Source organism: Bactrocera neohumeralis, unplaced genomic scaffold, assembly GCF_024586455.1.
Source record: "Bactrocera neohumeralis isolate Rockhampton unplaced genomic scaffold, APGP_CSIRO_Bneo_wtdbg2-racon-allhic-juicebox.fasta_v2 cluster10, whole genome shotgun sequence".
Lineage (NCBI taxonomy): Eukaryota > Metazoa > Arthropoda > Insecta > Diptera > Tephritidae > Bactrocera > Bactrocera neohumeralis.
The window spans coordinates 16,302,778-16,324,290 of record NW_026089623.1 but is presented as its reverse complement, the minus strand read 5'-3'; the positions used below and the strand labels follow the sequence as shown (position 1 = coordinate 16,324,290).

Sequence of the window (21,513 nt, the reverse complement as noted above, 5' to 3'; positions counted from 1 at the left end):
GGTTACTCTGTAATGCTATACGAATATGAAAATGTTCGCATCTTCAAATTTGGTACTCTGTAATTTGACAATCGCAGTAAATTTTGAAATTTTCGAATTTAGTTTTTCCCTTTCGCATTAGCGGTACTCTGCTTTGCTAAAGCAATTGTCAAACATGCGTTATATTCGTAATTTTTGTGCTACAAGTATAAAGAAGTCGCATTGCTTGAAAATGTAAGTTTCAAATATAAATTAGTTGTTTTAATTGCTACTAAAATATATAACGCCGTGCATATGAACTATTTTGCACAAATTTACAGGGAAGCACCGAAAATAAAACAACAAACTCAACCAAAGCAATTTGAAATTCTCGTGGATTTCATGAAGGCGCATCCCGATTTATCGAAAGGATCACTAAAAACACCAGACGCCAAAAATACCTCCAATAATTTATGGAAAAATTTAGTTTTCTATTTAAACGCAGCTGTGCCACCATTGCGCGACATTGCGGGGTGGAAAAAGGTAATTCCAATAATTGCACAGATAAATTATAAATGTGATTAAATGTAATCAATTAAAGGTTTGGGCAGACTATAAGATTCACTTAAAGGCAAAAATGCGACGAAACAAAAATAATATTTCGAGAACTGGAGGTGGTCCCTCACTTTTCATACCCTTATCACAGTTAGAGCAACAAGTGAGTGAGTTATTGTCAATAGAGGAATCAATAAATGGAATGAGTGGTACCTTGTCATTCGGTGCAGCTACAAGCAGCATGTCGGAGGTAAATGCAGACCCTACCGAACCAAATACACAAAACAGGGAACTACCACAATGTTCCAAAGCGGCATGCACACCTCACAAAAAACAGCAGACTCCTCTTAATACACAAGAAAATGAACTACCACATTGTTCAAATGTGACGTACCCACCGCGCAAAAAGCAGCAGACTCTGCTTGAAAATCAAGTCGAAAACCAAACTATTTTCCACAATAACTCGATTAAAGTGTTAAACGATATAAATTTTAATATAAAAAACATTTTTAAAACATTGAAAAAAGAAATAAATTAGAAAAACGGAGACTAACCTTTGAAAAGGAAAAATTTCTATATAAACAAAAAATTGATGAACAAAAATTGAGAAACTGGAAAATGTAAGTTAAATAACTATGTATATAACTGCGAGAAACAGAATTAAAAACTACAAATTTAATCTGTAATTATTTAAATTTAATTTTCGTTATTACAATGAAATAAAAGACTGGATTTATTAATTTGCAAATAGTTCGTTTTAATTAAGTTGAGTTACGAGCATTTATCATATTTGTTTTAATATCGTCCCTAATGTTTCTAGCAATAGTTTATACTTTGACATTTTTGGAAGTAATGCCAACTATTACATAAAAAGAAAAAAAAGCAAAGGTGAACAACATTGTTAGTGATGCGTAAGCAATACAGAGTATCAATTGCCTATCGCATCGCATTGGGCTTTCGAATCGCATTGTCTTTCGCATCGCTTTACAGAGTAAGCCCCCAGGTCACATATAAATAGATATTTATATTTAGTAGAATTTCGGCTTTGCTGATAAATAAGCATGTTCAATGATATTTGAACATATTGTGTGAGTGAAACAAGAGACCGACTTCAGTCTATGGTATAGTGTGGCATTTCACTCACCAATAAAGGCGCGGCAAATTTTAAGAATCTTAGATTGGTAATGCTAAGCATATATCAGGATTAAACTTTAATAATAAAAATAAATGTTTATTTTCTTAAAAATTTTTTAGATTTTTAATGGAAGTACAGTTTGAAACACAATAATTGATCAGTTATCGAGCGGGATGAAAAATGATTAAATTACTAAAATGGCTGTATAAAAATAGGAGTTCGTGATAAAAAAGTAAAACTTTAGGGTTGTATGTATTTTTTAATGCCATATTATAAAACTCAAACAAAAAATTTCGCCCAAAAATTAAAACAAAATTTTAAAGGTGATCAACTCTTATCGCTTATGGGTATGGAAAATAGATAGTAGCCGATTCTCAGACCTACTGTATACGCATATAAAATTTGGTAAAAATCGGTAAGGCTGTTTCGGAGCAGTACGGTAACTTACATTGTGACATGGAAATTTTATATATTAGATAAAATTAAAAAAAAAAGATTCAGTTTTTAGCTCTCCCGTTTTCTCATTAAACACTTATTTATATGGGTATACATGGTTATATTTGTTGAAAAATCTGGCAACCACGAATGGCCATAGTTTTCCCCTTACATCAACAACGTTTTTCGGTTACGTTTAAGATTTTTGTAATTCATTTTTTTAGTTCTTAATAAACTACTGATGTGAACGGTCATATGAACTTTTCCCAAAGTATTTTATTCTTTCCGGCACACTGCGGTAAAAGTAAGTTTTGTGGGTCCAGGACCTACGTCGGAATATTAAAAACTATATAATTCGATTTTGCGTGCGTCACGTAAAGTGTTCGTCACTTTAAAGTAAAATACAATATGAGTTCCCTATATCAAATAGAAAAGTTGGACGCAGATATTTGGACTGTGGTTAGTGGTGATTTTGCTAAGCCAGAGGATGCGCTATATAATATAAACGGCTACTCAGCCTTAGTATGACTGAAGGTGTGTCAATGGTTCAACATATATAGGAGCTTGTTAGCGTTTCAGACAAGTTAGCAGAGCTAGATATCATGTTAAGTGATGAGCTGCTGGTTATCATTCTGTTATCCAGCTTTTCGAGAAATTTCGAAAATTTCGTCATTGCGATGGAGACGCGTGATTCATTCCCAACGTTTGAAGTAATAAAAGTGAAGCTATTGGAAGAGTACGACAGACAATCTCAAAAGGAAAAGTAAAGCATCGGAGTAGCTAGTCAGCAAGCTTTTCTCTCATATTCCAAAGGGGAACATAATACATCGAAGAAACAGTTCAGCGGAAAGTGTTTCAACTGTGGCAAGTGTGGGCATATGGCTTCAAGATGTAAAGCGCCGAAAAAGGACCAAAACACTGTTTATAATGAGAAGCAGGGCTCTCATTTACTACTCCGTAGCAGCAAAATTTCTAAAATTATTGCTATGCTATCGCTACCGCTCTCACTTTGTCGGGAGCCACAGCATAGCCTCAGCATAACAATGTAAAGTATGTGCTCTACTCTGCTCCGAGTTTTGTTAGGTAAAAAACTATAGCTGGAGCGGGAGCAAAAAATTAAATTCTGCGCTATGCTCTGGCGTAGCGGTAGCAAAAAATTGGGAGCGGTAGCACAGCAGAGCTAATGAAAATTTTCATGTGCTACAGCTCCCGCATGTGTTTGTCGTTTTTTTTTCTTTTTTGCTATTTTCTGTTATAATATTTGAATTAATTGAATAATTCAAACAAAAAAATGTTATGCAAATCATTTTGGCACTTGTTGCGTCAAGTGACTTTATAAATCTATAATCAAATATTTTAAGAAATATATTAATAAAGTGAATTAGATAATAATTGAATAAATTATAAAATTTTTTTTTATTATGTAAAATATTTACCATTTTTATATTACCAAGAACATCATCTATTTCAAATGTATTACAATACTCAATTACTATCAATTTTCGAAATTAATTTTAACTACATATACTTTCCCGTGACGAAATTTCCTTGGAAATACCCCCAAAAAAAATTCCCTGAAAATTTTAGCTCTACATATTAACATTAAGAACTGGACCGAGGCATGTAAAAATTTTCCATAGAAAATACACTACAATCTTGGTTTTTTATCCTTAAATTCCTACAGATCAGAGGTATTTTATGGCATCGCTTTGACTTTAGACGCTGTAACTCTTGTTAGTAATACAAAAAAAATGCGAATTTCGTGGAAAAGTCAGGTTTATATACCTCGCCTTTATCTTTTGGAATACACGTGGTTAATATTCATCTACTGATTACCAGTACCAGTTTTAATCCATTGCACTGCGTATTTGCTCTATTCTATTCTACCATTCCCAATATTTAGTAATTTTAACATTTTTTAGGAAGAATCAGTTTGAAATTGTACGCATATACACACTTCAATGTATATTGCGAATCGAAAAGATTTCTGTATATCTAAAATTATAATAAACCTTTTTATCAACACTCCATTTATTCCGCTATATCTTTATGTTAGATATCCCGTTTGGTTTGTTATGAATGCATTTGCGTCCTTGACTAATAATCTAGCAAAGTATCCGCAGTGCCTTGACGATGAAAATTTCAATGCCATTTTTTGTTGTGATATTAAATATATCGACGGGTTCGTCTTAAAAGAAAACTACCTGGTTAAGGAGCAAAATCAGTATAACCCATATACTAAGCATGTTTGGATATGAAAAATTTTACTTATTTCTTTCTATTTTTGAATTACTAAAATTTTCAAATGATTCTTACTTAAATTTTGAACAAATGCTTATGATTTGAAATATAATTTTTGTATTTATGAGTTGTATTGAATTTTAGCATAAAAAGATAAAATGTATCCTATGTCCTTACCCTGCTTCTAAGCTACCTCCCAATCACAATGAGCAAATCTGCTAGTGGTGTCAAATTTATGCTGCTGCAAAGTCTAGAGTGTCTCCGCTGAAGACCAAGTCTCTTTGGCAACCCGATCTCTCGGCAGAACATCTTCTTGCAAAATTATGGTCACGAGTAGCGCCAATGTTGAGTCGACGATTCGGGAAAATTACATTTTGTATAGACTCTAAAATCGTATTGGATTGGATCTTCATTATAAACCTTTGTTGCAAATAGAGTGTCCGAAGAATTGACTGAGAATGTACATGTTCCAACAACACAAAATCCTGCGGATCAAGTGTCTCGGGGTTGCACCGTGGACAAATTGAATAATTCGATATGGTTTGATGGTCCACAGTTCCTCCTGGAAGACCCCGCTTGATGGCCAATTAACACTCACTTCCAGCTATCATAAAAAACATAATATTAGAATAGAAATAAAACGCTTTCACACTTGCTGTAAAGGTGAAAGATAACTCAATAATAGACCTGGGCCCGAATCATCGCAGTCGTGAGCGAGCGAGTAATCGTATTGAGTGAAATTTCGTAATATGTCAAATGTCCGGATCGCCACACTCGATACGAAACGAATAGAAATTGTATGAAATTACTTCCCTTTATGAATAAAGTTTATGTCCAGCTCTCAATAAATGTAAAGCTTGATAAAGGTTTTTCTTGTAACCGCACAATTCTTCTTCTTAAATAATATTCTATACAATATTTCGATACCGCTAAATATGTACATACATAATTCCGCTTTGTATTAATTCATATATACATACATATATATGTTATGTACTTCTAACAGTTCATAAAACTAAGTACCTACTTAACGCTAATGCTTCTTCATATATAATTTAGTTATTAAAAGAGAAATGTAAAAATAGCTGCATTTGCAATATGCTGCTTACTTTTAGCTTAGTACATGCTAAAGAGGACTAACTAATGTGCACAAGCAAACATACGTGTAATTGCGTGAGTGAAACATAGCGTTAGCAAAGTGTACAGAGCAAACGCAAGCAAACACAATGCAAATACAATGACTTCTAAGGTATCTCAAACAGGTAGTAGTGCTAGCTTGTGAATTGGTCGCCGAATGATACCCTTCGTTGTTCGAATGTCCACCACACGTATTTTAGAGTCCTTTCCTGGAATACAGTTTATAACCCTTTCAATATGCCATTTTTGTGGTGCTAAGTTTTCCTCATGGATGATAACCATTGAGTTGTTGTTGTTGTTTGGCTGTTCCGAAAACCACTTTGATCGTATTTGAAGTTCGTTGATATAATCATTTGACCACCTGTTCCAAAACGTCTGTTTAATGCTTGTGACTTGATTCCATCTGTTTAAGCTGCTTATTTCAGTTGACAATCTTCGCTCTGGGAGTGCCCTTAGTGCGCTACCAATAATAAAATGCCCCGGAGTTAATGCTTCATAATCGTTTGGATTCGATGACAATGGTGTTAGTGACCGAGAATTTAACACAGCTTCTATCTCCACCAGCACTGTTGTTAGTTCCTCAGCTGCGAGTCTTGCATGTTTGCTGGTACAGTTCAGATGACCCTTAGCCGTTTTGACTGCGGCCTCCCAAATACCGCCGAAATGAGGTGCTCTGGGAGAGATGAAATTAAAATTTACAAATTCATTAGCACAGTATTTTATAATTGCATATTTGTTTTCGGTTTTAAATAAAAATGACTTTAATTCAGCTAGTTTGCTGCCCACAAAATTTGTTGTGTTGTCACAAAAGATTTCAGAGGATAGCCACTTCCTTCCAATCATCTGCTTCAATGATGATAAGAATGGGTTCGTGGTAAGGTCTGATATAAGTTCGATGTGAACCGCCTTTGTCGCTAGACAAACAAAAATCGCTATGTACGATTTATAAGTTGTTTTACCTCGAATACGCAAATATACGTTGACTGGTCCGCAGAAGTAAATACCGCAACGCGCAAAGGGGCGAGATGGAGTCAATCGCTCGACAGTTAACTGTCCCATTAACTGATTCATCAGCTTTGGCTTGTAACGTATACAATGTGTGCACGATCTGATGATACGTCTTGCTAAATCGCGTGCATTGACTATCCAAAACAGAAGTCTTATTAGTGCTACTAGTGCCTTTGGTCCTGCATGGTAGTGTTTCCGATGTAGGTGGCGAGCGTAATGCACAACGAATTCGCATTTGCTTGGCAACAGCATTGGGTGTTTCCTTTCTTCTGGAATATCTGCTGATTCTAATCGACCTCCAACTTTGAGTATTTTAAATCCTTCGGTATACTCTAAAAAGGAATTTAAATAACGCAATGGGCCATTTGTCGTGAGATCTTTCTGTAAAAGATGAATGTCATTAGCAAAATGTATATGTTGAATGTTCCAAATTATGCAAAGTAAGGCGTGATGCAACTCTTGTGATGAGAGAGTTGATGATTCATTAAGTTTTGTATTATGTCGACAAATATTGATAAAGCGGAACATCGAAGCTATTAATCGAAGGCTGCTAGAGTAGTTACTTCGCTGATTTACGATTTCCAAAATGTAATTGGTGCTAACGATTGATTTGAATGCAGGTTTTCGCTTCTCCTTTTCGACAACTTCCATGTAGATATCATTGCAGCTGTCCTTTGGCCATTTATTTGAAGTTTCGTATAGAAACCTCGGTCCAGTGTACCATATTGCCATACTGAATCAACAAGTTCCTTTACGGTACATCCTCTAGACGCATCATCCACCGGGTTACAATGAGTTGGTACATGTCTCCAATGGGCACATTTTCCTGGATTTCCGAAATTCGATTGCCAACAAAGAAAAATATTAAAAGTTTTATGAGAAATTGTTGGTTTGATTTTTGCTAATAAACGAGCGAGGAGAACAGCGCCACAAAGTTATAATTTTGGTAACAATTGTATTTTGATGGGTGCAACTCTGGACTTAGCAGTGTGTAAGCGAATAGTAGCAGTGCCAGATCCCAAACAGACCAAACAAGGCCTAGTCACATTGATTAATGAAAGATCCGATAAGGAATTCAGAAAGTTTTTCCAAGCCCATTCAATGTTCTGTGGCACTGATTCATCCCAATCCAACTTTAGTAGCCATATTTCTTGCAACAAGATTTTTGAAGTTATAATAACAGGAACCAAAGTACCGAGTGGGTCGTAAAGTGACGATGCAACAGAGAGGATGGAACGTTTTGTAAGACGACCATTGAGTCCTAGTTTTGCTTCAAATGAAAAAATAGGACAATCAAGATTTTGGTTCCATTTTAGTCCAAGTGCGTTAGTGATGGATGAATCTACGTTTAGATCCTTTAACGAGTCGTCTTCTCTGAATCGATGATGAATAGAATGCCATTTTGTTAATTTAAACTTTCCTAATTCTAACATTTGTGTTACCTCTTGCTTTATTTGTGAAAGTTCGGTTAGACCGTCAGCACCACACAGTAAGTTCTCTACGTAAAATGATGACTTCACGATCTTTGCGCCAATTGGGAATTGTTATGAATGCTGTTCAGCTAAGTACAGCAAACTCCGTATAGCTAGATATGGTGCAGCAGCCATTCCATATGTTACAGTATTTAGTTGGTATGTCCGAATGTCCTCAGTCGGTGAACTCCTCCACAGAATGTACTGGAACTTTCGATCATCTTCGTGCATTAATACTTGCCGATACATCTTGACTATGTCCGCAGTGAGTGCAAACCTATTGAATCGGAAACGAAGAAGAAGAATAAAAACCATCTGAATATCGTTTAGTGATTTTTGGGATGTAGTTCGACAGGAGGCGTCAAATACGACTCTAAGCTTTGTTTTTGTACTTGTTGGCTTAAGAACGCAATGATGTGGTATAAAATAATGCGGTTCGCTTAGATTCGGATTCTTTACAATGCTCATATGACCCAGGCTCTCGTAGTCGTTCATAAATTCAACGTACTGTGCTCTCAATTGTGGAGATTTGGCTAATCGACGTTCTTGTGCATTGAATCGTCGCAATGCCGTAGTGTATGACTCGCCCAAACACGTCGGATCATCCTTGAAAGGGAGTTTGACAACTATTCTGCCGCAAGGTCTTCTTGACACGATTGCATTGTATAAATGATCGCAAATCTGTTGTTCATGAGTTCAAGGCTCTGGGATGGTAGTAACTTCTTCTAATTTCCACAACTTTTCCAATTAGGCATCTAAAAGTTCATTGGCTAAAAGTAAACAAGATGGTTTAGATATATTGTTACTGCCGGCGTTATAGCGTCCCGAAACGATCCAGTCTAAGAGCGTTTTTTGCAAGATGGGTAAATTAGACCCAATATAGATTTGACCTACAGATAGCAGACTAAAGAACGTTTCCGTTCCCGGCAATATGTAGATTTTCTTTGGTATATGAAATTCATCATCAGCGAGTACTATGTTTTTTGGAATACTCCATGTTGAAATGTTGATTTTCGGATCTGGTTGATAACAATATGCGATGTAATACAAAAAGTTAATGGAAGCTCGAAACCGGTGACTTGCGACTTGATGTTAGTTGAGGTTTTAAATGTAATGTTTGTTGATGACAAACCGATACTTTGAATTCCTAAGTTTCGTTTGTTTCTAGGCAGCAGCAACTTTTGCGAAAAATCATTTGTGATGAAATTGACTTGCGAACAGGAATCTAGCAGCACTATACCCAATCTCAGCTCCCCGTTGCCCAAACCTTGCACCTGTGCGATGATGAACAATTGGCTACTTGATGTCCCTCGGATAAGCAATTGATGCAAAGTCCAATTTTCTTTGCATGATCGAAACGTTGAGTTATGTTTAGCGACTTAAACCGTTCACAATCACCGTTCACAAAAACGGAATTGGCACGATATGGTAGAGCAGGAAAATGTGTAACCTTCTGGTTGACCCCTTGATTTCGGAGTGGAGTGTTTGTTAAAACCTTGAGCTGGCGAAGTACTACCATGCGTGTTGTCGAGTGACTCCAGATATTGGCAGTGTCTTTCCAAAACTGCGATGAAATCTTCCCAAGACGGCAGCGTTCTGAAATCTAGCGATTCCTTCCACCTTTTGTTGGTCTGTTCATCAGACTTCTGCAATATTAGATAAATTAGCATTGCTTGATAAATTTGCCAGTCACTACCCAGTGATGTCAAAGAACCATAAATAGCAGAAGCTTTATCAATCAAACTTCTTAGCTGAAGGCCATTTGGTTTCATAACTGCTGGTAAATCAAATAGCGAGTTTATTCTTTCCAAGAAAATTAGTGTTTTGTTGTCATAACGTACCTTCAATCGTTCTAACGCCTTTGGGTAGTTTTCATTTGTAACCTGAAACACATTTACAGTTTCCAAGGCTTGACCTTGGAGACATTTTTGTAAATGGTTGAATTTTTCAATATTTGTTAATTTGAACTCGTGATCAATTATTTGTTTGAACGAGGTAATAAAGTTTTGATTATTCGAATACTTGCCATCAAACGTAGGAAGCTTAAGTGGTGGAAGTTTTGAAGTTGATTGTACCACGCAAGTTGCATCCGAAAATGAAACGTTGTTATCTTCTGCCAGTTACGATTGGATAACCAATTTAGTTGTTATGTAAAGTTCTTCCAGGTCAGCACGTCCTCCGTCCTCAGCATCCAATCTTTCGATGTCCGTTTGAATTGAAAGAATCTGCTTGAAGTATGACTCCAGGATGCCTAAACGACATTTGTATTCCGCCACTGAAAGAACCTTTCCACCTGGTCGGAAGATAACATCGATGATATTTTTAATACGTGTGATATTTTTCTTGGTGCTGGTGCGTTGTTGTTTTAGTTCGTCCAAAGAAATTGTAGAACGGGATTCTATCTACATATGTGCTTTATATTGACCTCAAAATTATTTCAAATAATTATAGTTATCCTTCTAGTGAGTAGTTGGGTAATAAATGATTAGTTAATTTATTGCAAAATGGTATCAACGAGATTAATATTGTATATATGCGAAGCAACAAATATGCGAATATCACCTGGAGGAAGTGGTACTAGCGAAACGTAGCGGCGACAAGTAGATGTGCTGTGCTGTGTGCGAGCGATGCTGATGTACGCAATGGTAAAGATGTCCAATGGTGAAGATTCAATGACGATGATGTCCCACGATGCAGTCTAATACTGACCACCAAACTCCGAAAGATATGCGAACAACGAAACAACTTACTCGTGTGGCGGCAAAAAATTTAGGTTTATAAAGATTTTTTTATAACCGCGCAAATTTACAAAACAGCGAAAAGTATAAGCGAATTTGGAAGCAAAGGGCCAAGTAACGACATTGTAAGGTGGTCAGGTATTAGACTAACTTTATTTGCACAATTCTTCTCCTTAAATAATATTCTATACAATATTGCTTCTTCATATATAATTTAGTTATTAAAAGAGAAATGTAAAAATGGGAATGCAGCATTGCAATATGCTGCTTACATATTAAGCTTAATACATGCTAAATGGGACTAACTAATGTGCACAAACAAACATACATACGTGTAATTGCGTGAGCGAAACATAGCGTTAGCAAAGTGTACAGAGCAAACACAAGCAAACACAATGCAAATACAATTATTAACTGCATTGAGGTAAATAACTTCTAATGCTTAACCTTGAATATTAGGCAAATAAGAAGTAGAAATAGGAAAAAATATATAAGAACATATGGTTGAAGTATGCAGTGGTTTGCAATCGGTGACCCAACACTTGATATAAAAAACGCTTAAGAAATGGTGAAGAAAATTTCCTGCTGTAAATTACATTCCTTTATGAATAAAGTTTATGCCAACTCTCAATAAATGTAAAAACTTGATATAAAAAAACGCTTAAGAAATGGTCAAGAAATTTTGTATAAAACCTATCAATCTTCATCCACATTCCTTAAATCGTAATGAAAATATTTATATACTTACTTTGTTTATTTTCGCTTGCACTTTTAATGCGGATCATTCAGCTGCCAAAATTACTTGACAACAGCTCAAGAAATAATTAATGTTTTTTCTTGAGCAATTACTTAGGGCTGGATACGGTCTTTAACATGAAATTAAAATTTGATACATATCGTCCCCTCAATATAACAATAGCGTATAATTTTTTTGGGGTTTTGAGAAAATCGAGTTTAAAGTTTTTGTCAAATCAGATGTCTATTAAAACCTCAATATCGCGGTAAATAAAAATTCTTCATAGTGGATTTGTCGATGAGTACATTATACCGTTTCTTGTCTTTAAATTTACTAAGTTTCTTTATTCTACGCATCCTTTAAGACCATAATTATGTTATTCAAAGCGCAAGTCGTCCATATAGGCCATTTATTTTTTAAGGAATTCGTATGATGTATCTGATACACTATTTTATTTTGTATGGTATACGCTGTTTTATTCAATAATTTTACGGTATTTTTATTAAAATATTTGATCTCAAAAATATCAATTTGTAACATTATAAAACAGTAATTAATTCATAGTTTTGTTAATTCAGTGGCATTTATTCATTACTTTCCAATTTGGGTTATTATAAACCAAAAATTATGACAAGTGAAGGTATACATTGCGTAAATCAAAAATAACTAGAAATTCGTCTTCATTCTCTTCCTCTGCTACATCTGGCTCATCTAAACAATTTCGCTTGTTTCCACCTCGTAAATTAAAAAAAATGACTGCGAGCCACGAGGAATTACACTCTTTTTGCACAAATTTTAAAGATCATGCAGCTTTCGATTACAAATTGGCAGCTCTTTATTGTATTTGCCAGTAAACGAAAAGTTGAACACCTCTTTTTGAGGTATCTCTATGACCGGCAATCCCACATCGAAATCAAACTCATCAGTCTTTGGAGCAATTTCCACAACGACTGGTGGTTTCGTGTCACAGCCTGTTGATATTTACCTTACTTACTTCACTTACATTATATAAAAGACGATACTCACTCAGATGTTTAAAATACATATTTTTAATGAACAAACTTACTCTGCGAAATGAATTTTCAAGCTGAAATTTCAAATGACTACAATATTTCCTTGGCATTCATGTAGTCAAAATAACGTAAAAATCGAATCGGCTACTACTCTTGTAAATTTCTGATAAAACTTTCGAATTTGTATTGAAAGTAAAACAGCTTATGTGGATTATAGAATGCGCATACACTATTATTCTTTTAACAACTTTGCAGAAGCAATTTCAAGCAAAACAGCGCATATGAGCATATACACTTATTGAAGGAAATTTTTGAACATGAAATTATACACCATTATTTCCAATGACATTTTGACCCACTTTGTGGAAGTAGAATTTGACGAAATTTTGACCAGACATAGAATCAATGATGGAGATTCTAAATATGCAATAAAAAAATAATGGCGTATGAGCACATACGCTATTGTTATATTGGGGGGACGATATGTACTTTTATATAGGTATTTATTAAATTGAGTTTTTGCAGGCAAAAACCCAACGTGAAACGTGAAACCCAAAGTGTTTTTTTTTTACAAGTTAATCTATTTAAATCATGCTTGGCGACTTTAAAGAAGGTATCTTTGGCACTACGGTCGGTAAATTCAGCCTACAAGACGAAACATCCCCAAATAGGTTGAGGCTGATTGACTTCGCCGGGGCCCGAAATATGGTTATCTGTAGTACTAGATTCCAGCATAAGAAGATTCATCAAGCTACCTGGCTGTCTCCGGATCGAAAAGCCACCAACCGGATCGATCATATTGTGATAGACGGAAGACACGTCTCCAGTGTTCTAAACGTGCATACGCTCCGAGGTCCTAGCATCGACTCGGACCTCTATCTTGTTGCAGCCAAGATTCGCACCCGCCTCTGTGCAGCAAAAAAACGCACGCCAACAAACACAAGGAAGGTTCGACGTCGAGAAGCTGCAATCACAACAAACAGCCGAACGATTTTCTACTCGGCTTGCACTCCTGCTCTCTGAGAGCACTCGTCAACAACACGGTATTAGGGAACTGTGGGCGGCATTTCAAACTCCTTACGTACAGCTGCAACTGAAACCATTGGTTTACGTGTAGCAGCGGAGAGAAAACAGGCTGCCTACCTCGCAACGTTACGATCGACCACAACACGTGCAGGATGGGATAGATACCGAGATTTGAAGAGGGAAGCGAGACGCATTTGCAGACAATAAAAGAAAGAGGCCGAAATGCGTGAGTACGAAGAGCATGACAAGCTGGCCGACAGGGGTAATGCCCGAAAATTCTACGAAAAAATGCGGAGACTGAGCAGATATTCACCATTCGTCCAATTTTGGAGACCCGTGAAAACACGATCGACACACACCACCTCTTCGTCGATTTCAAAGCTGCTTTCACAGCACGAAAAGGAGCTGCCTTTATGCCGCGATGTCTGAATTTGGTATCCCCTCAAAACTAATACGGGTGTGTAAGCTGACGTTGAGCAACACCAATAGCTTCGTCAGAAACGGGAAGGACCTCTCCGAGCCGTTCGATACCAAACGAGGTTTCAGACAAGGCGATTCCTTATCGTGCGACTTCTTCAACCTGCTTCTGGAGAAAATAGTTCCAGCTGCAGAACTTAATCGAGTAGGTACAATCTTTTACAAGGGTGTACAGCTGCAAGCGTATGCCGATGATATTGATATCAACGGCCTCAACACCCGCGCCGTTAGTTCTGCTTTCTCCAGACTGGACAAGGAAGCAAAACAACTGGGTCTGGCAGTGAACGAGGGCAAGACGAAATATCTCCTGTCATCAAATAAACAGTCGTCGCACTCGCGACTTGGCGCGACATTGCTGACAGTCATAACTTTGAAGTCGTAAATAATTTCGTCTATCTTGGAACCAGCGTAAACACCACCAACAATGTCAGCCTAGAAATCCAACGCAGGATAACTCTTGCCAACAGGTGCTACTTCGGACTTAGTAGGCAATTGAGAAGCAAAGTCTGCTCTCGACAAACAAAAACCAAACTCTACGCTGGCTAGGTCATGTTGTCCGGATGGACGAAAACACTCCAGCTCTGAAAGTATTCGACACAGTACCTGCCGGGGGAAGCAGAGGAAGAGGAAGACCTCCACTCCGTTGGAAGGACCAATGGAGAAGGACCTGGCTTCGCTTGGAATATCCAATTGGCGCCATGTAGCGAAAAGAAGAAACGACTGGCGCGCTGTTGTTAACTCGGCTATAATCGCGTAAGCGGTGTCTACGCCAATTAAGAAGAAGAAGACTCTAATTCATATGAAGAACATTTTGAATACATATTTTATTTTAATAAGTATATTTTCAATAAAAACTGGAACTTGAAATTAACATATCGTAAACACTGATGGTTATTTATGAACTTTTATTTAAAACATTGAGCTAATGAGTTTTAATCTGCAACTTCACAGCATTTATTTGCATATCTGCTTAATGTGCCTCTTCTTTTATTTGCAGCGATATCTCCTTTAAAGCAATTAGTTTCTCAAATTTTTTATTAATACATATGTGTTTGCGTTACTTCATATGCGCGTAAATTGAATTTTTAAAGAGAAAGCTTTTTGCTTTCGACGGTGGGCTTCGTTTTATTTGATTTTGTACCACTCCATCTGGTATATGGTGTAGGATCTTCCGCATCTTCCTCGCTGTTAATGATCATCTTTACCAACTCATTTAAACCTTCTTTTGGCACTACATTTCAAAAGATTTAAGTGTTGTCAACCCTTCTACTGCAACATCTGTCCCCGTAGCTTGGAGCAGTAGCAGACTACAGTTAAGAGCTTTTCCTTGCACGGACCACCGCTAGTCCTTTACCTCGAAACTTTGTTAAATGAAATTTTCTTTTTATATTGTGCTTTTGATTAGAAAATTCCTATTTGTGTATTTAATTATTATTTTTAATCATTTATTATTTTATTTATTTAATTATTGTTATTTATTGATGTTACTATTCGCCAGGAATTAGCATCTTTCATCGGTATCCCAGTAGCGTTAACTTTTAGCATCAATGGATCCCATAGCTTAGAAAAATGACATACATTCTGCCTCCGATTGTTTGTTACTGATTTGTTTAAAACTTTTTGTTTTTAATTTCTACTATAACATTTCTCAAATAGGTAACGAGTAACATTTCGATTCTTTCGTACAAACGAGAACACGGTATCGACTGAGATAATTTCACATTTCGGAAGTGCGTATTCGATAACGAGTACAACGATCTGAAAACAAAAAATAAACATGAATTTCGCTCGTTAACGAGTGCCGCGATTTGGGACCTGGTCGAAAAATCAAAAGCTGCTTTGTGTATTACGATGGAAGAGACGACCAAAAATGTCTAATATGGAAAAGGTTCTGACAACAGAAGAGTTAAAATTGAGTTTTTTTTTTAATTTTCCAGGAGATTCAAAATTGACTAAAGGCACGATGTTTCCTGCAAACTCAGCCCGTTCTTGCATGAGTCGCTTTCATTCAAATTAATCCGTATAGGAGGTCGCCTATTAAATGCACCCATACGATTCCAAATTCCCATTATAACTAAATACATATTTCGTTATAACTTATTTACGATTCCTGCACCACGCTGGTGCAAAAGCATTGGTTGCACTTCTTCGAGAATACATACATATGTCTAATTAATACCAGAAAAGCTTGCAGTAAAACCGTAAGAAACTGTACACTTTGCCTTCATTACAAGCCGAAGTTACAAACCCAAAAAATGTGAAATTGGCAGTTCTTCTTCAGACTTCCAGCGTTACAACCTTTTTCTCTAGAAGACATAGATTTTTAAGGTCCAATTTATGTGACTTTTAAAATACATCGACCACGACCCGTGAAACCTTATATAGTAGTTTTCGTTTGCTTCACTTCAAATTTTTCTATTTTCGCCCTAAAAAGGTTCATTAGTCCCCGAGGGATGCCAGAGAAAATATTCAGCGACAACGCAATCAATTTCGTCGGCGTCCACCGTAAGCTGCGCGAGCTGAAGGAGGCCTTTCTAGCGCAAGTCCCAGAACTGATGGTATTCGCCGTCGAAGAAGGATTCAGTTTCGGCTTTATAACACCCATGGCGCCACACTACGGCGGCGGTGAAATCTGCCAAGCATCTGGTCGTTCGCGCACTCGGTAACGCTGTACTTACAACGGAAGAGCTGTCTACATTACCTGCCGAAGTGGAAGCCATTCTGATTTCCCGTCTCCTAGTAGCGTTGAGCCAGGACTCTAAGGACGAAGAAGTCCAGCACACCTTTTAATCGGTTTCCCCTTGCAAGCACTGTCACCAACACAAGTGCCAATGGACCCAATTTTTTGCTGCGAGAGATGGTTTGCTGTCTCAAACAATAATTTTGGCAATAGTGGTTCAAAATATACTGATATGGCTACGCCCCAAATACAATCTGCAGCCCGGAGATCTCGTCCTCATTCACGAAGACAACATACCACCGCAGCAGTGATTACTAGGGCGAGTCGTCGCAACCGTAGAAGACAACATACCACCGCAGCAGTGATTTCTAGGACGAGTCGTCGCAACCGTAGAAGGACAAGGCGGCAGGTTACGAGTGGTAGAATAGGCGGTCACAGTTAAGCGCCTTAAGAAAGACTAAGAAGGTATCGAAGCCAAGGAAATATCTTAATCGGAATTTTATTCTGACACTGACTGACAAATTCGGGATAAGATTTGTTAGAAAAACGTAAATTATTATACGTAATGTATGGGAGTTGGAGTAGTATCAACACGATTTTATCTAATAATTATCATGCCAAATGTTCCCTGGGTTTCATAAGGTACCGCACTTACAATCACCAATCATATGAAGCAAAGTCAGCCGGATGGTTGTAATGGTTATATGGGGGCTTGGTCAAGTTTTTCGTCCAATTGTATCTATTTTAGGCACAAAAATATGCTGTTATAAACAAAACATATTCTGTAATTTTCGTTGTGATAACTCAAATATTGGCCCATATATCTGGCATTGTGTTAGGTATTGGCTAATGGAAGATTGACCCCATTCAACCCATTTTTGATAAACAGAATAACTATTGTGAGGAAAGGATTCTGGATTGTATATCTCATACATTGACCGATATTTTCGGTCAAAGCTATATTATAGATACTGGTGCCCACATATTCGATAGTTTTGGTTGGATTTGGGCAATTTGTGGACATTCTTTAAAGGAATTACTATCGAAATTTTGAATTTTTTTTATAAAAAGGGAAGAATGCCACGCAAGCCACCAATGAAATTTGTGAAGCTTACGGAGACTATGCTGTATCAGTTCATGTATTATAGCACTACTATGGTTCGCTCGCTTCCGTTCTGAAAATTTCGAAATTTCGGTTTACACTGATGAGTTTATATGATGAAGTTATACACTGATGGAATAATGTCTCTAGCGAGAAAATGGCAATACGTCGTCGACCAAAATGATACATATTTTTTATATATTTATTATTATAAATATAAAAAAAATATGTTGAAGTTTGATTAGAAATACGAAAAGACTTTTTCGACTACCCAATATTTTACATAATCACCTTAATACGAGTATGTTATAAGTTTACAAAATGAATTAAACTTCTCTTCTTTTTTTGCAAATACATGAATACTTACGTTACAACTATTTTACACTAATAGCTTAAGGTTTCAGCTAATTTACATATGAAATTGAATAATGAATTCAATTGTATTTACACCGCAGCACAGTGGTCGGCCTTGTATGGAATCAGCGGCTAAAAATACTTCCACTGCCTAAATAAAAATGAAACTTTTGCTAAAGCTTTTTAAAATCTCCCTCTCCCGTTTCCCACTTCGACACCCCCCGGTGGTAACAAATTTTAATTAATTATATTAAATTAAAAAAGTAATTTTTTGAATCTTAGTCAACTAAATCAAAAACTGATTTCAATAAAATTTATTTACTTTTGCATGATAGTTTTTTTGACTGGTGATAAAAGGATCTAAGCTCAATAGCATTCGGTTTAGCAAGTCCTCATTTGAATTTGATCCATTAGTTCTTTCGTATATGATGGAGTCGATATATCTTAACGTCCTTATTGCTTGACTCAGCTCTCAGCTCTTATGAGAACTCTCCAATTGAAACTGGTGCATATTGAATTAAAATTTTACGGACTGACGAAGAAAGATAATACCAGAAATATTTTGAAGTTAATTCCTTTGCAGGATCTAGCGCAAATCTAGTGCATTGAGGGTTTATTAAATAATATTAATAATGATAATTATAGCAAGTAGACGAAGGTCGGTCTGCAGCTTTTCCAAATTTGTTTGTGCTCTTCATCATTTTGCGATTTTATTATCAGTTATACAGGGACATATGCCGTGACAAATAAATTATTGTCCTCCAAATTATTATTTTCAAATTTCTGCTTACATTCGCTCTGACCAGAATTGCCATCAAAGCCACATATTTCTATTGATAATAGGTAATTAGAGGACTCATTCCGTTCATTAATTACATTTGTGACGCAATGTGGCTCAATAATTTTTTTATCTCAACTTCAAGATCAGATCCTGAGACCTTTATTTGCTCAGGATAACCGATTTTCCTTTAAAATGTCATCACAGCTGGGTAAAAAGTTAATATCAAGTTTTTTGCTAACGAAGCTTCTAATAAGTAGATACTGAAGCTTTATTAAATTTGCTTCGGTGATAAGTGATATTACTTCACAAATTTTCTAAACACCAAAATTCAAATATTATATGTATGTATAGAGGCTTGAAAGTTTACACCCATATGATGCGCCTAAATAAAAGTACGTTTAAAACAAAGATTTGATAAAAGAGAGAAAATGATAAAATGAAAACCAAAGCTCAAATATGTACATATATGTATGACGAAAAAAAAAACATAAAAAACAATAAAATATGCACGAAAATACATGCCCATAAATACAAAAAATTATATCGCATGCCTGGTAGAATAACATGAATAACAAAAAAAGTTGCAAAAAGTTGCAGCTGAATTCAAAAGCATAGACTTAGAAAACATTTACTGATATAAACAATTTTGATTCATTTGAGGGCGAGACAGGGATCACAACTTTTTGTATACCTTAAATCGATGTATGAAGAAAAACATACCACTCAAAAGGGCACTTATAAAACAATTGTTTTAAAATAGTAAAACAACATATTATTACATAAAAATCACTTTTTTATATAACTTATACATTTGTTATCAATTATCATTTCGATTTATGGGGATTAAACACGATTTTATATTGCAATTTAATTTATTATAAAAGATAATTTTTAAGCTATTTTCACTGCACATTCCGCGTGTTTCTATTGTCTCACTTCTCTCGCCTTTCGTAGCCCCTACGAATGGGATAGAGCAAAAGTGTATTTACCGTTAGTTTTATTGGTGTTTTAAGAAATAGCTTTGATACAAAATGTGGTAAGTTTCAAATTTTTATTTTTTTATTTTTGGCCTATGAAATCGACCAGTGTGCGCAGTCGGAATCGCACGATTTTTTTTTTCGTCGTAATTTTCGTCAAATTTTAATTAATATTACAGGCAATTGGTTATTTTAAATTTAGTGAAATCTCTCAGACCAAATAGTGACTTTCTTTCTCAAAAACGCTTGAGAATTTACATTAAATATTAACAATAGCAATAAGGAGAAAACTATATTGAAACCCAGATCACCATTCATCCAATAGAATTCGAAAGTCTTCAAATACTATCATTGGAATCACTGCAGGCACTTAAGATAAACAATACAAAATAATTAGACCAAATAAATGCAGTTTCTTCTTCGAACCGTATCGACATACATAATTTTTCTATAGGCCATTAATATGGCAATAGTTGTAATACAAAAATTTTGCATAAAACCCAAAGAAAATTGGAAAAGAGCCGACACAAATCATGAATAAAACAAACAATTTTCATAGATCGACAATTCAACAATATACCATACTTTTAACGCTTACTTGAGGACAAGTAGGAATTTGCGGAGGTAGAGTTAACACAAACAAAATTTATTTTAACATAACAATATTCATTGCAACAATGTACCAAAATTAATTGCAACACTATTAAAATTCAACCACATAAATAAAGAAGCAAATCATAAATAGTACGGCTACAAGAAGTACGAAAGCATCACCTTTTAAAGTTCTTACTGGCATAGACATGCGTGTAGGAAATTTACCGGACTTAAAAGAAATACTTGACGAATTTACTTTAGAGGAACTGAACTTAGAGAGAGACATAATTAGAGAACAAACTCAAGAAAATACTAATAAAATCCAAAGAGGAAATCGCAATAATTTTAACAAGAATCGAAAAGTAGAGAAGGAATATAAAGTAGGAGAACTGGTTGCGATAAAGAAAACACAATTCGAAAAAAACACAAAATTAAAACCTAAATATATTGGACCATACGTTATAACCGCCAAGGTAAACCACAGAAGATATGAGGTTGAGAAGGTAGGAAATGACGAAGGATCAAAAAAGACAAGTACTGGCTAAATGAGATAAGCCGCCCCCCCCTAATGCCACTACATGAATACACCACCACCACCAATACACCACACACCCAGAACCTACTGTTTAAATGAGTTAAGCATCCCCCCACTCTACCTGGGAAAAACTGGCACACCCTAGCAAGATGGCACCGTACACTTACTTCACCACAGCTGAGGGCACCAACACAACTCACCATACCTATGCACCCACTCATCAAAAAGGATGGACAGCGGGAAAGCAGATTCAATTCGTACTAAGCTATTCGACACATTCGTTTACCCACTGCGCCGTGACTTTCCTTCCCTTTTGCATCGATCTTCATCGTTCCGCCTGCGTCGACTTACATCGATACAACGCATTTCTACCTCGATTCGGCGCGATATATTTTCAAAAAAACATTGTATTGTAAATAAGCGATACCTTTAAATAAATTGTACCCTTTGATTAAATAACCTTTTTTCTTTTTAAATACTCTGGCGAATGTGAGTGCAAGTGGAATCATTTAAATTGCGTGGTTGGTACTCATCGATAAACTAATTTATTACAAAATTA

General features: G+C 36.0%; 1 protein-coding gene across 1 annotated transcript; it reads left to right on the top strand.

The window, feature by feature from the left end:
* On the top strand, nt 1-16,597 carry LOC126765551 (uncharacterized). Its single transcript, XM_050483162.1, has 4 exons — nt 1-213; nt 300-501; nt 560-987; nt 16,366-16,597. Exons 1-4 carry the CDS (start codon nt 155-157, stop codon nt 16,595-16,597), a joined length of 921 nt encoding a protein of 306 aa, XP_050339119.1. The 5' UTR covers nt 1-154.
* Nucleotides 16,598-21,513: the final 4,916 nt, after the last annotated feature.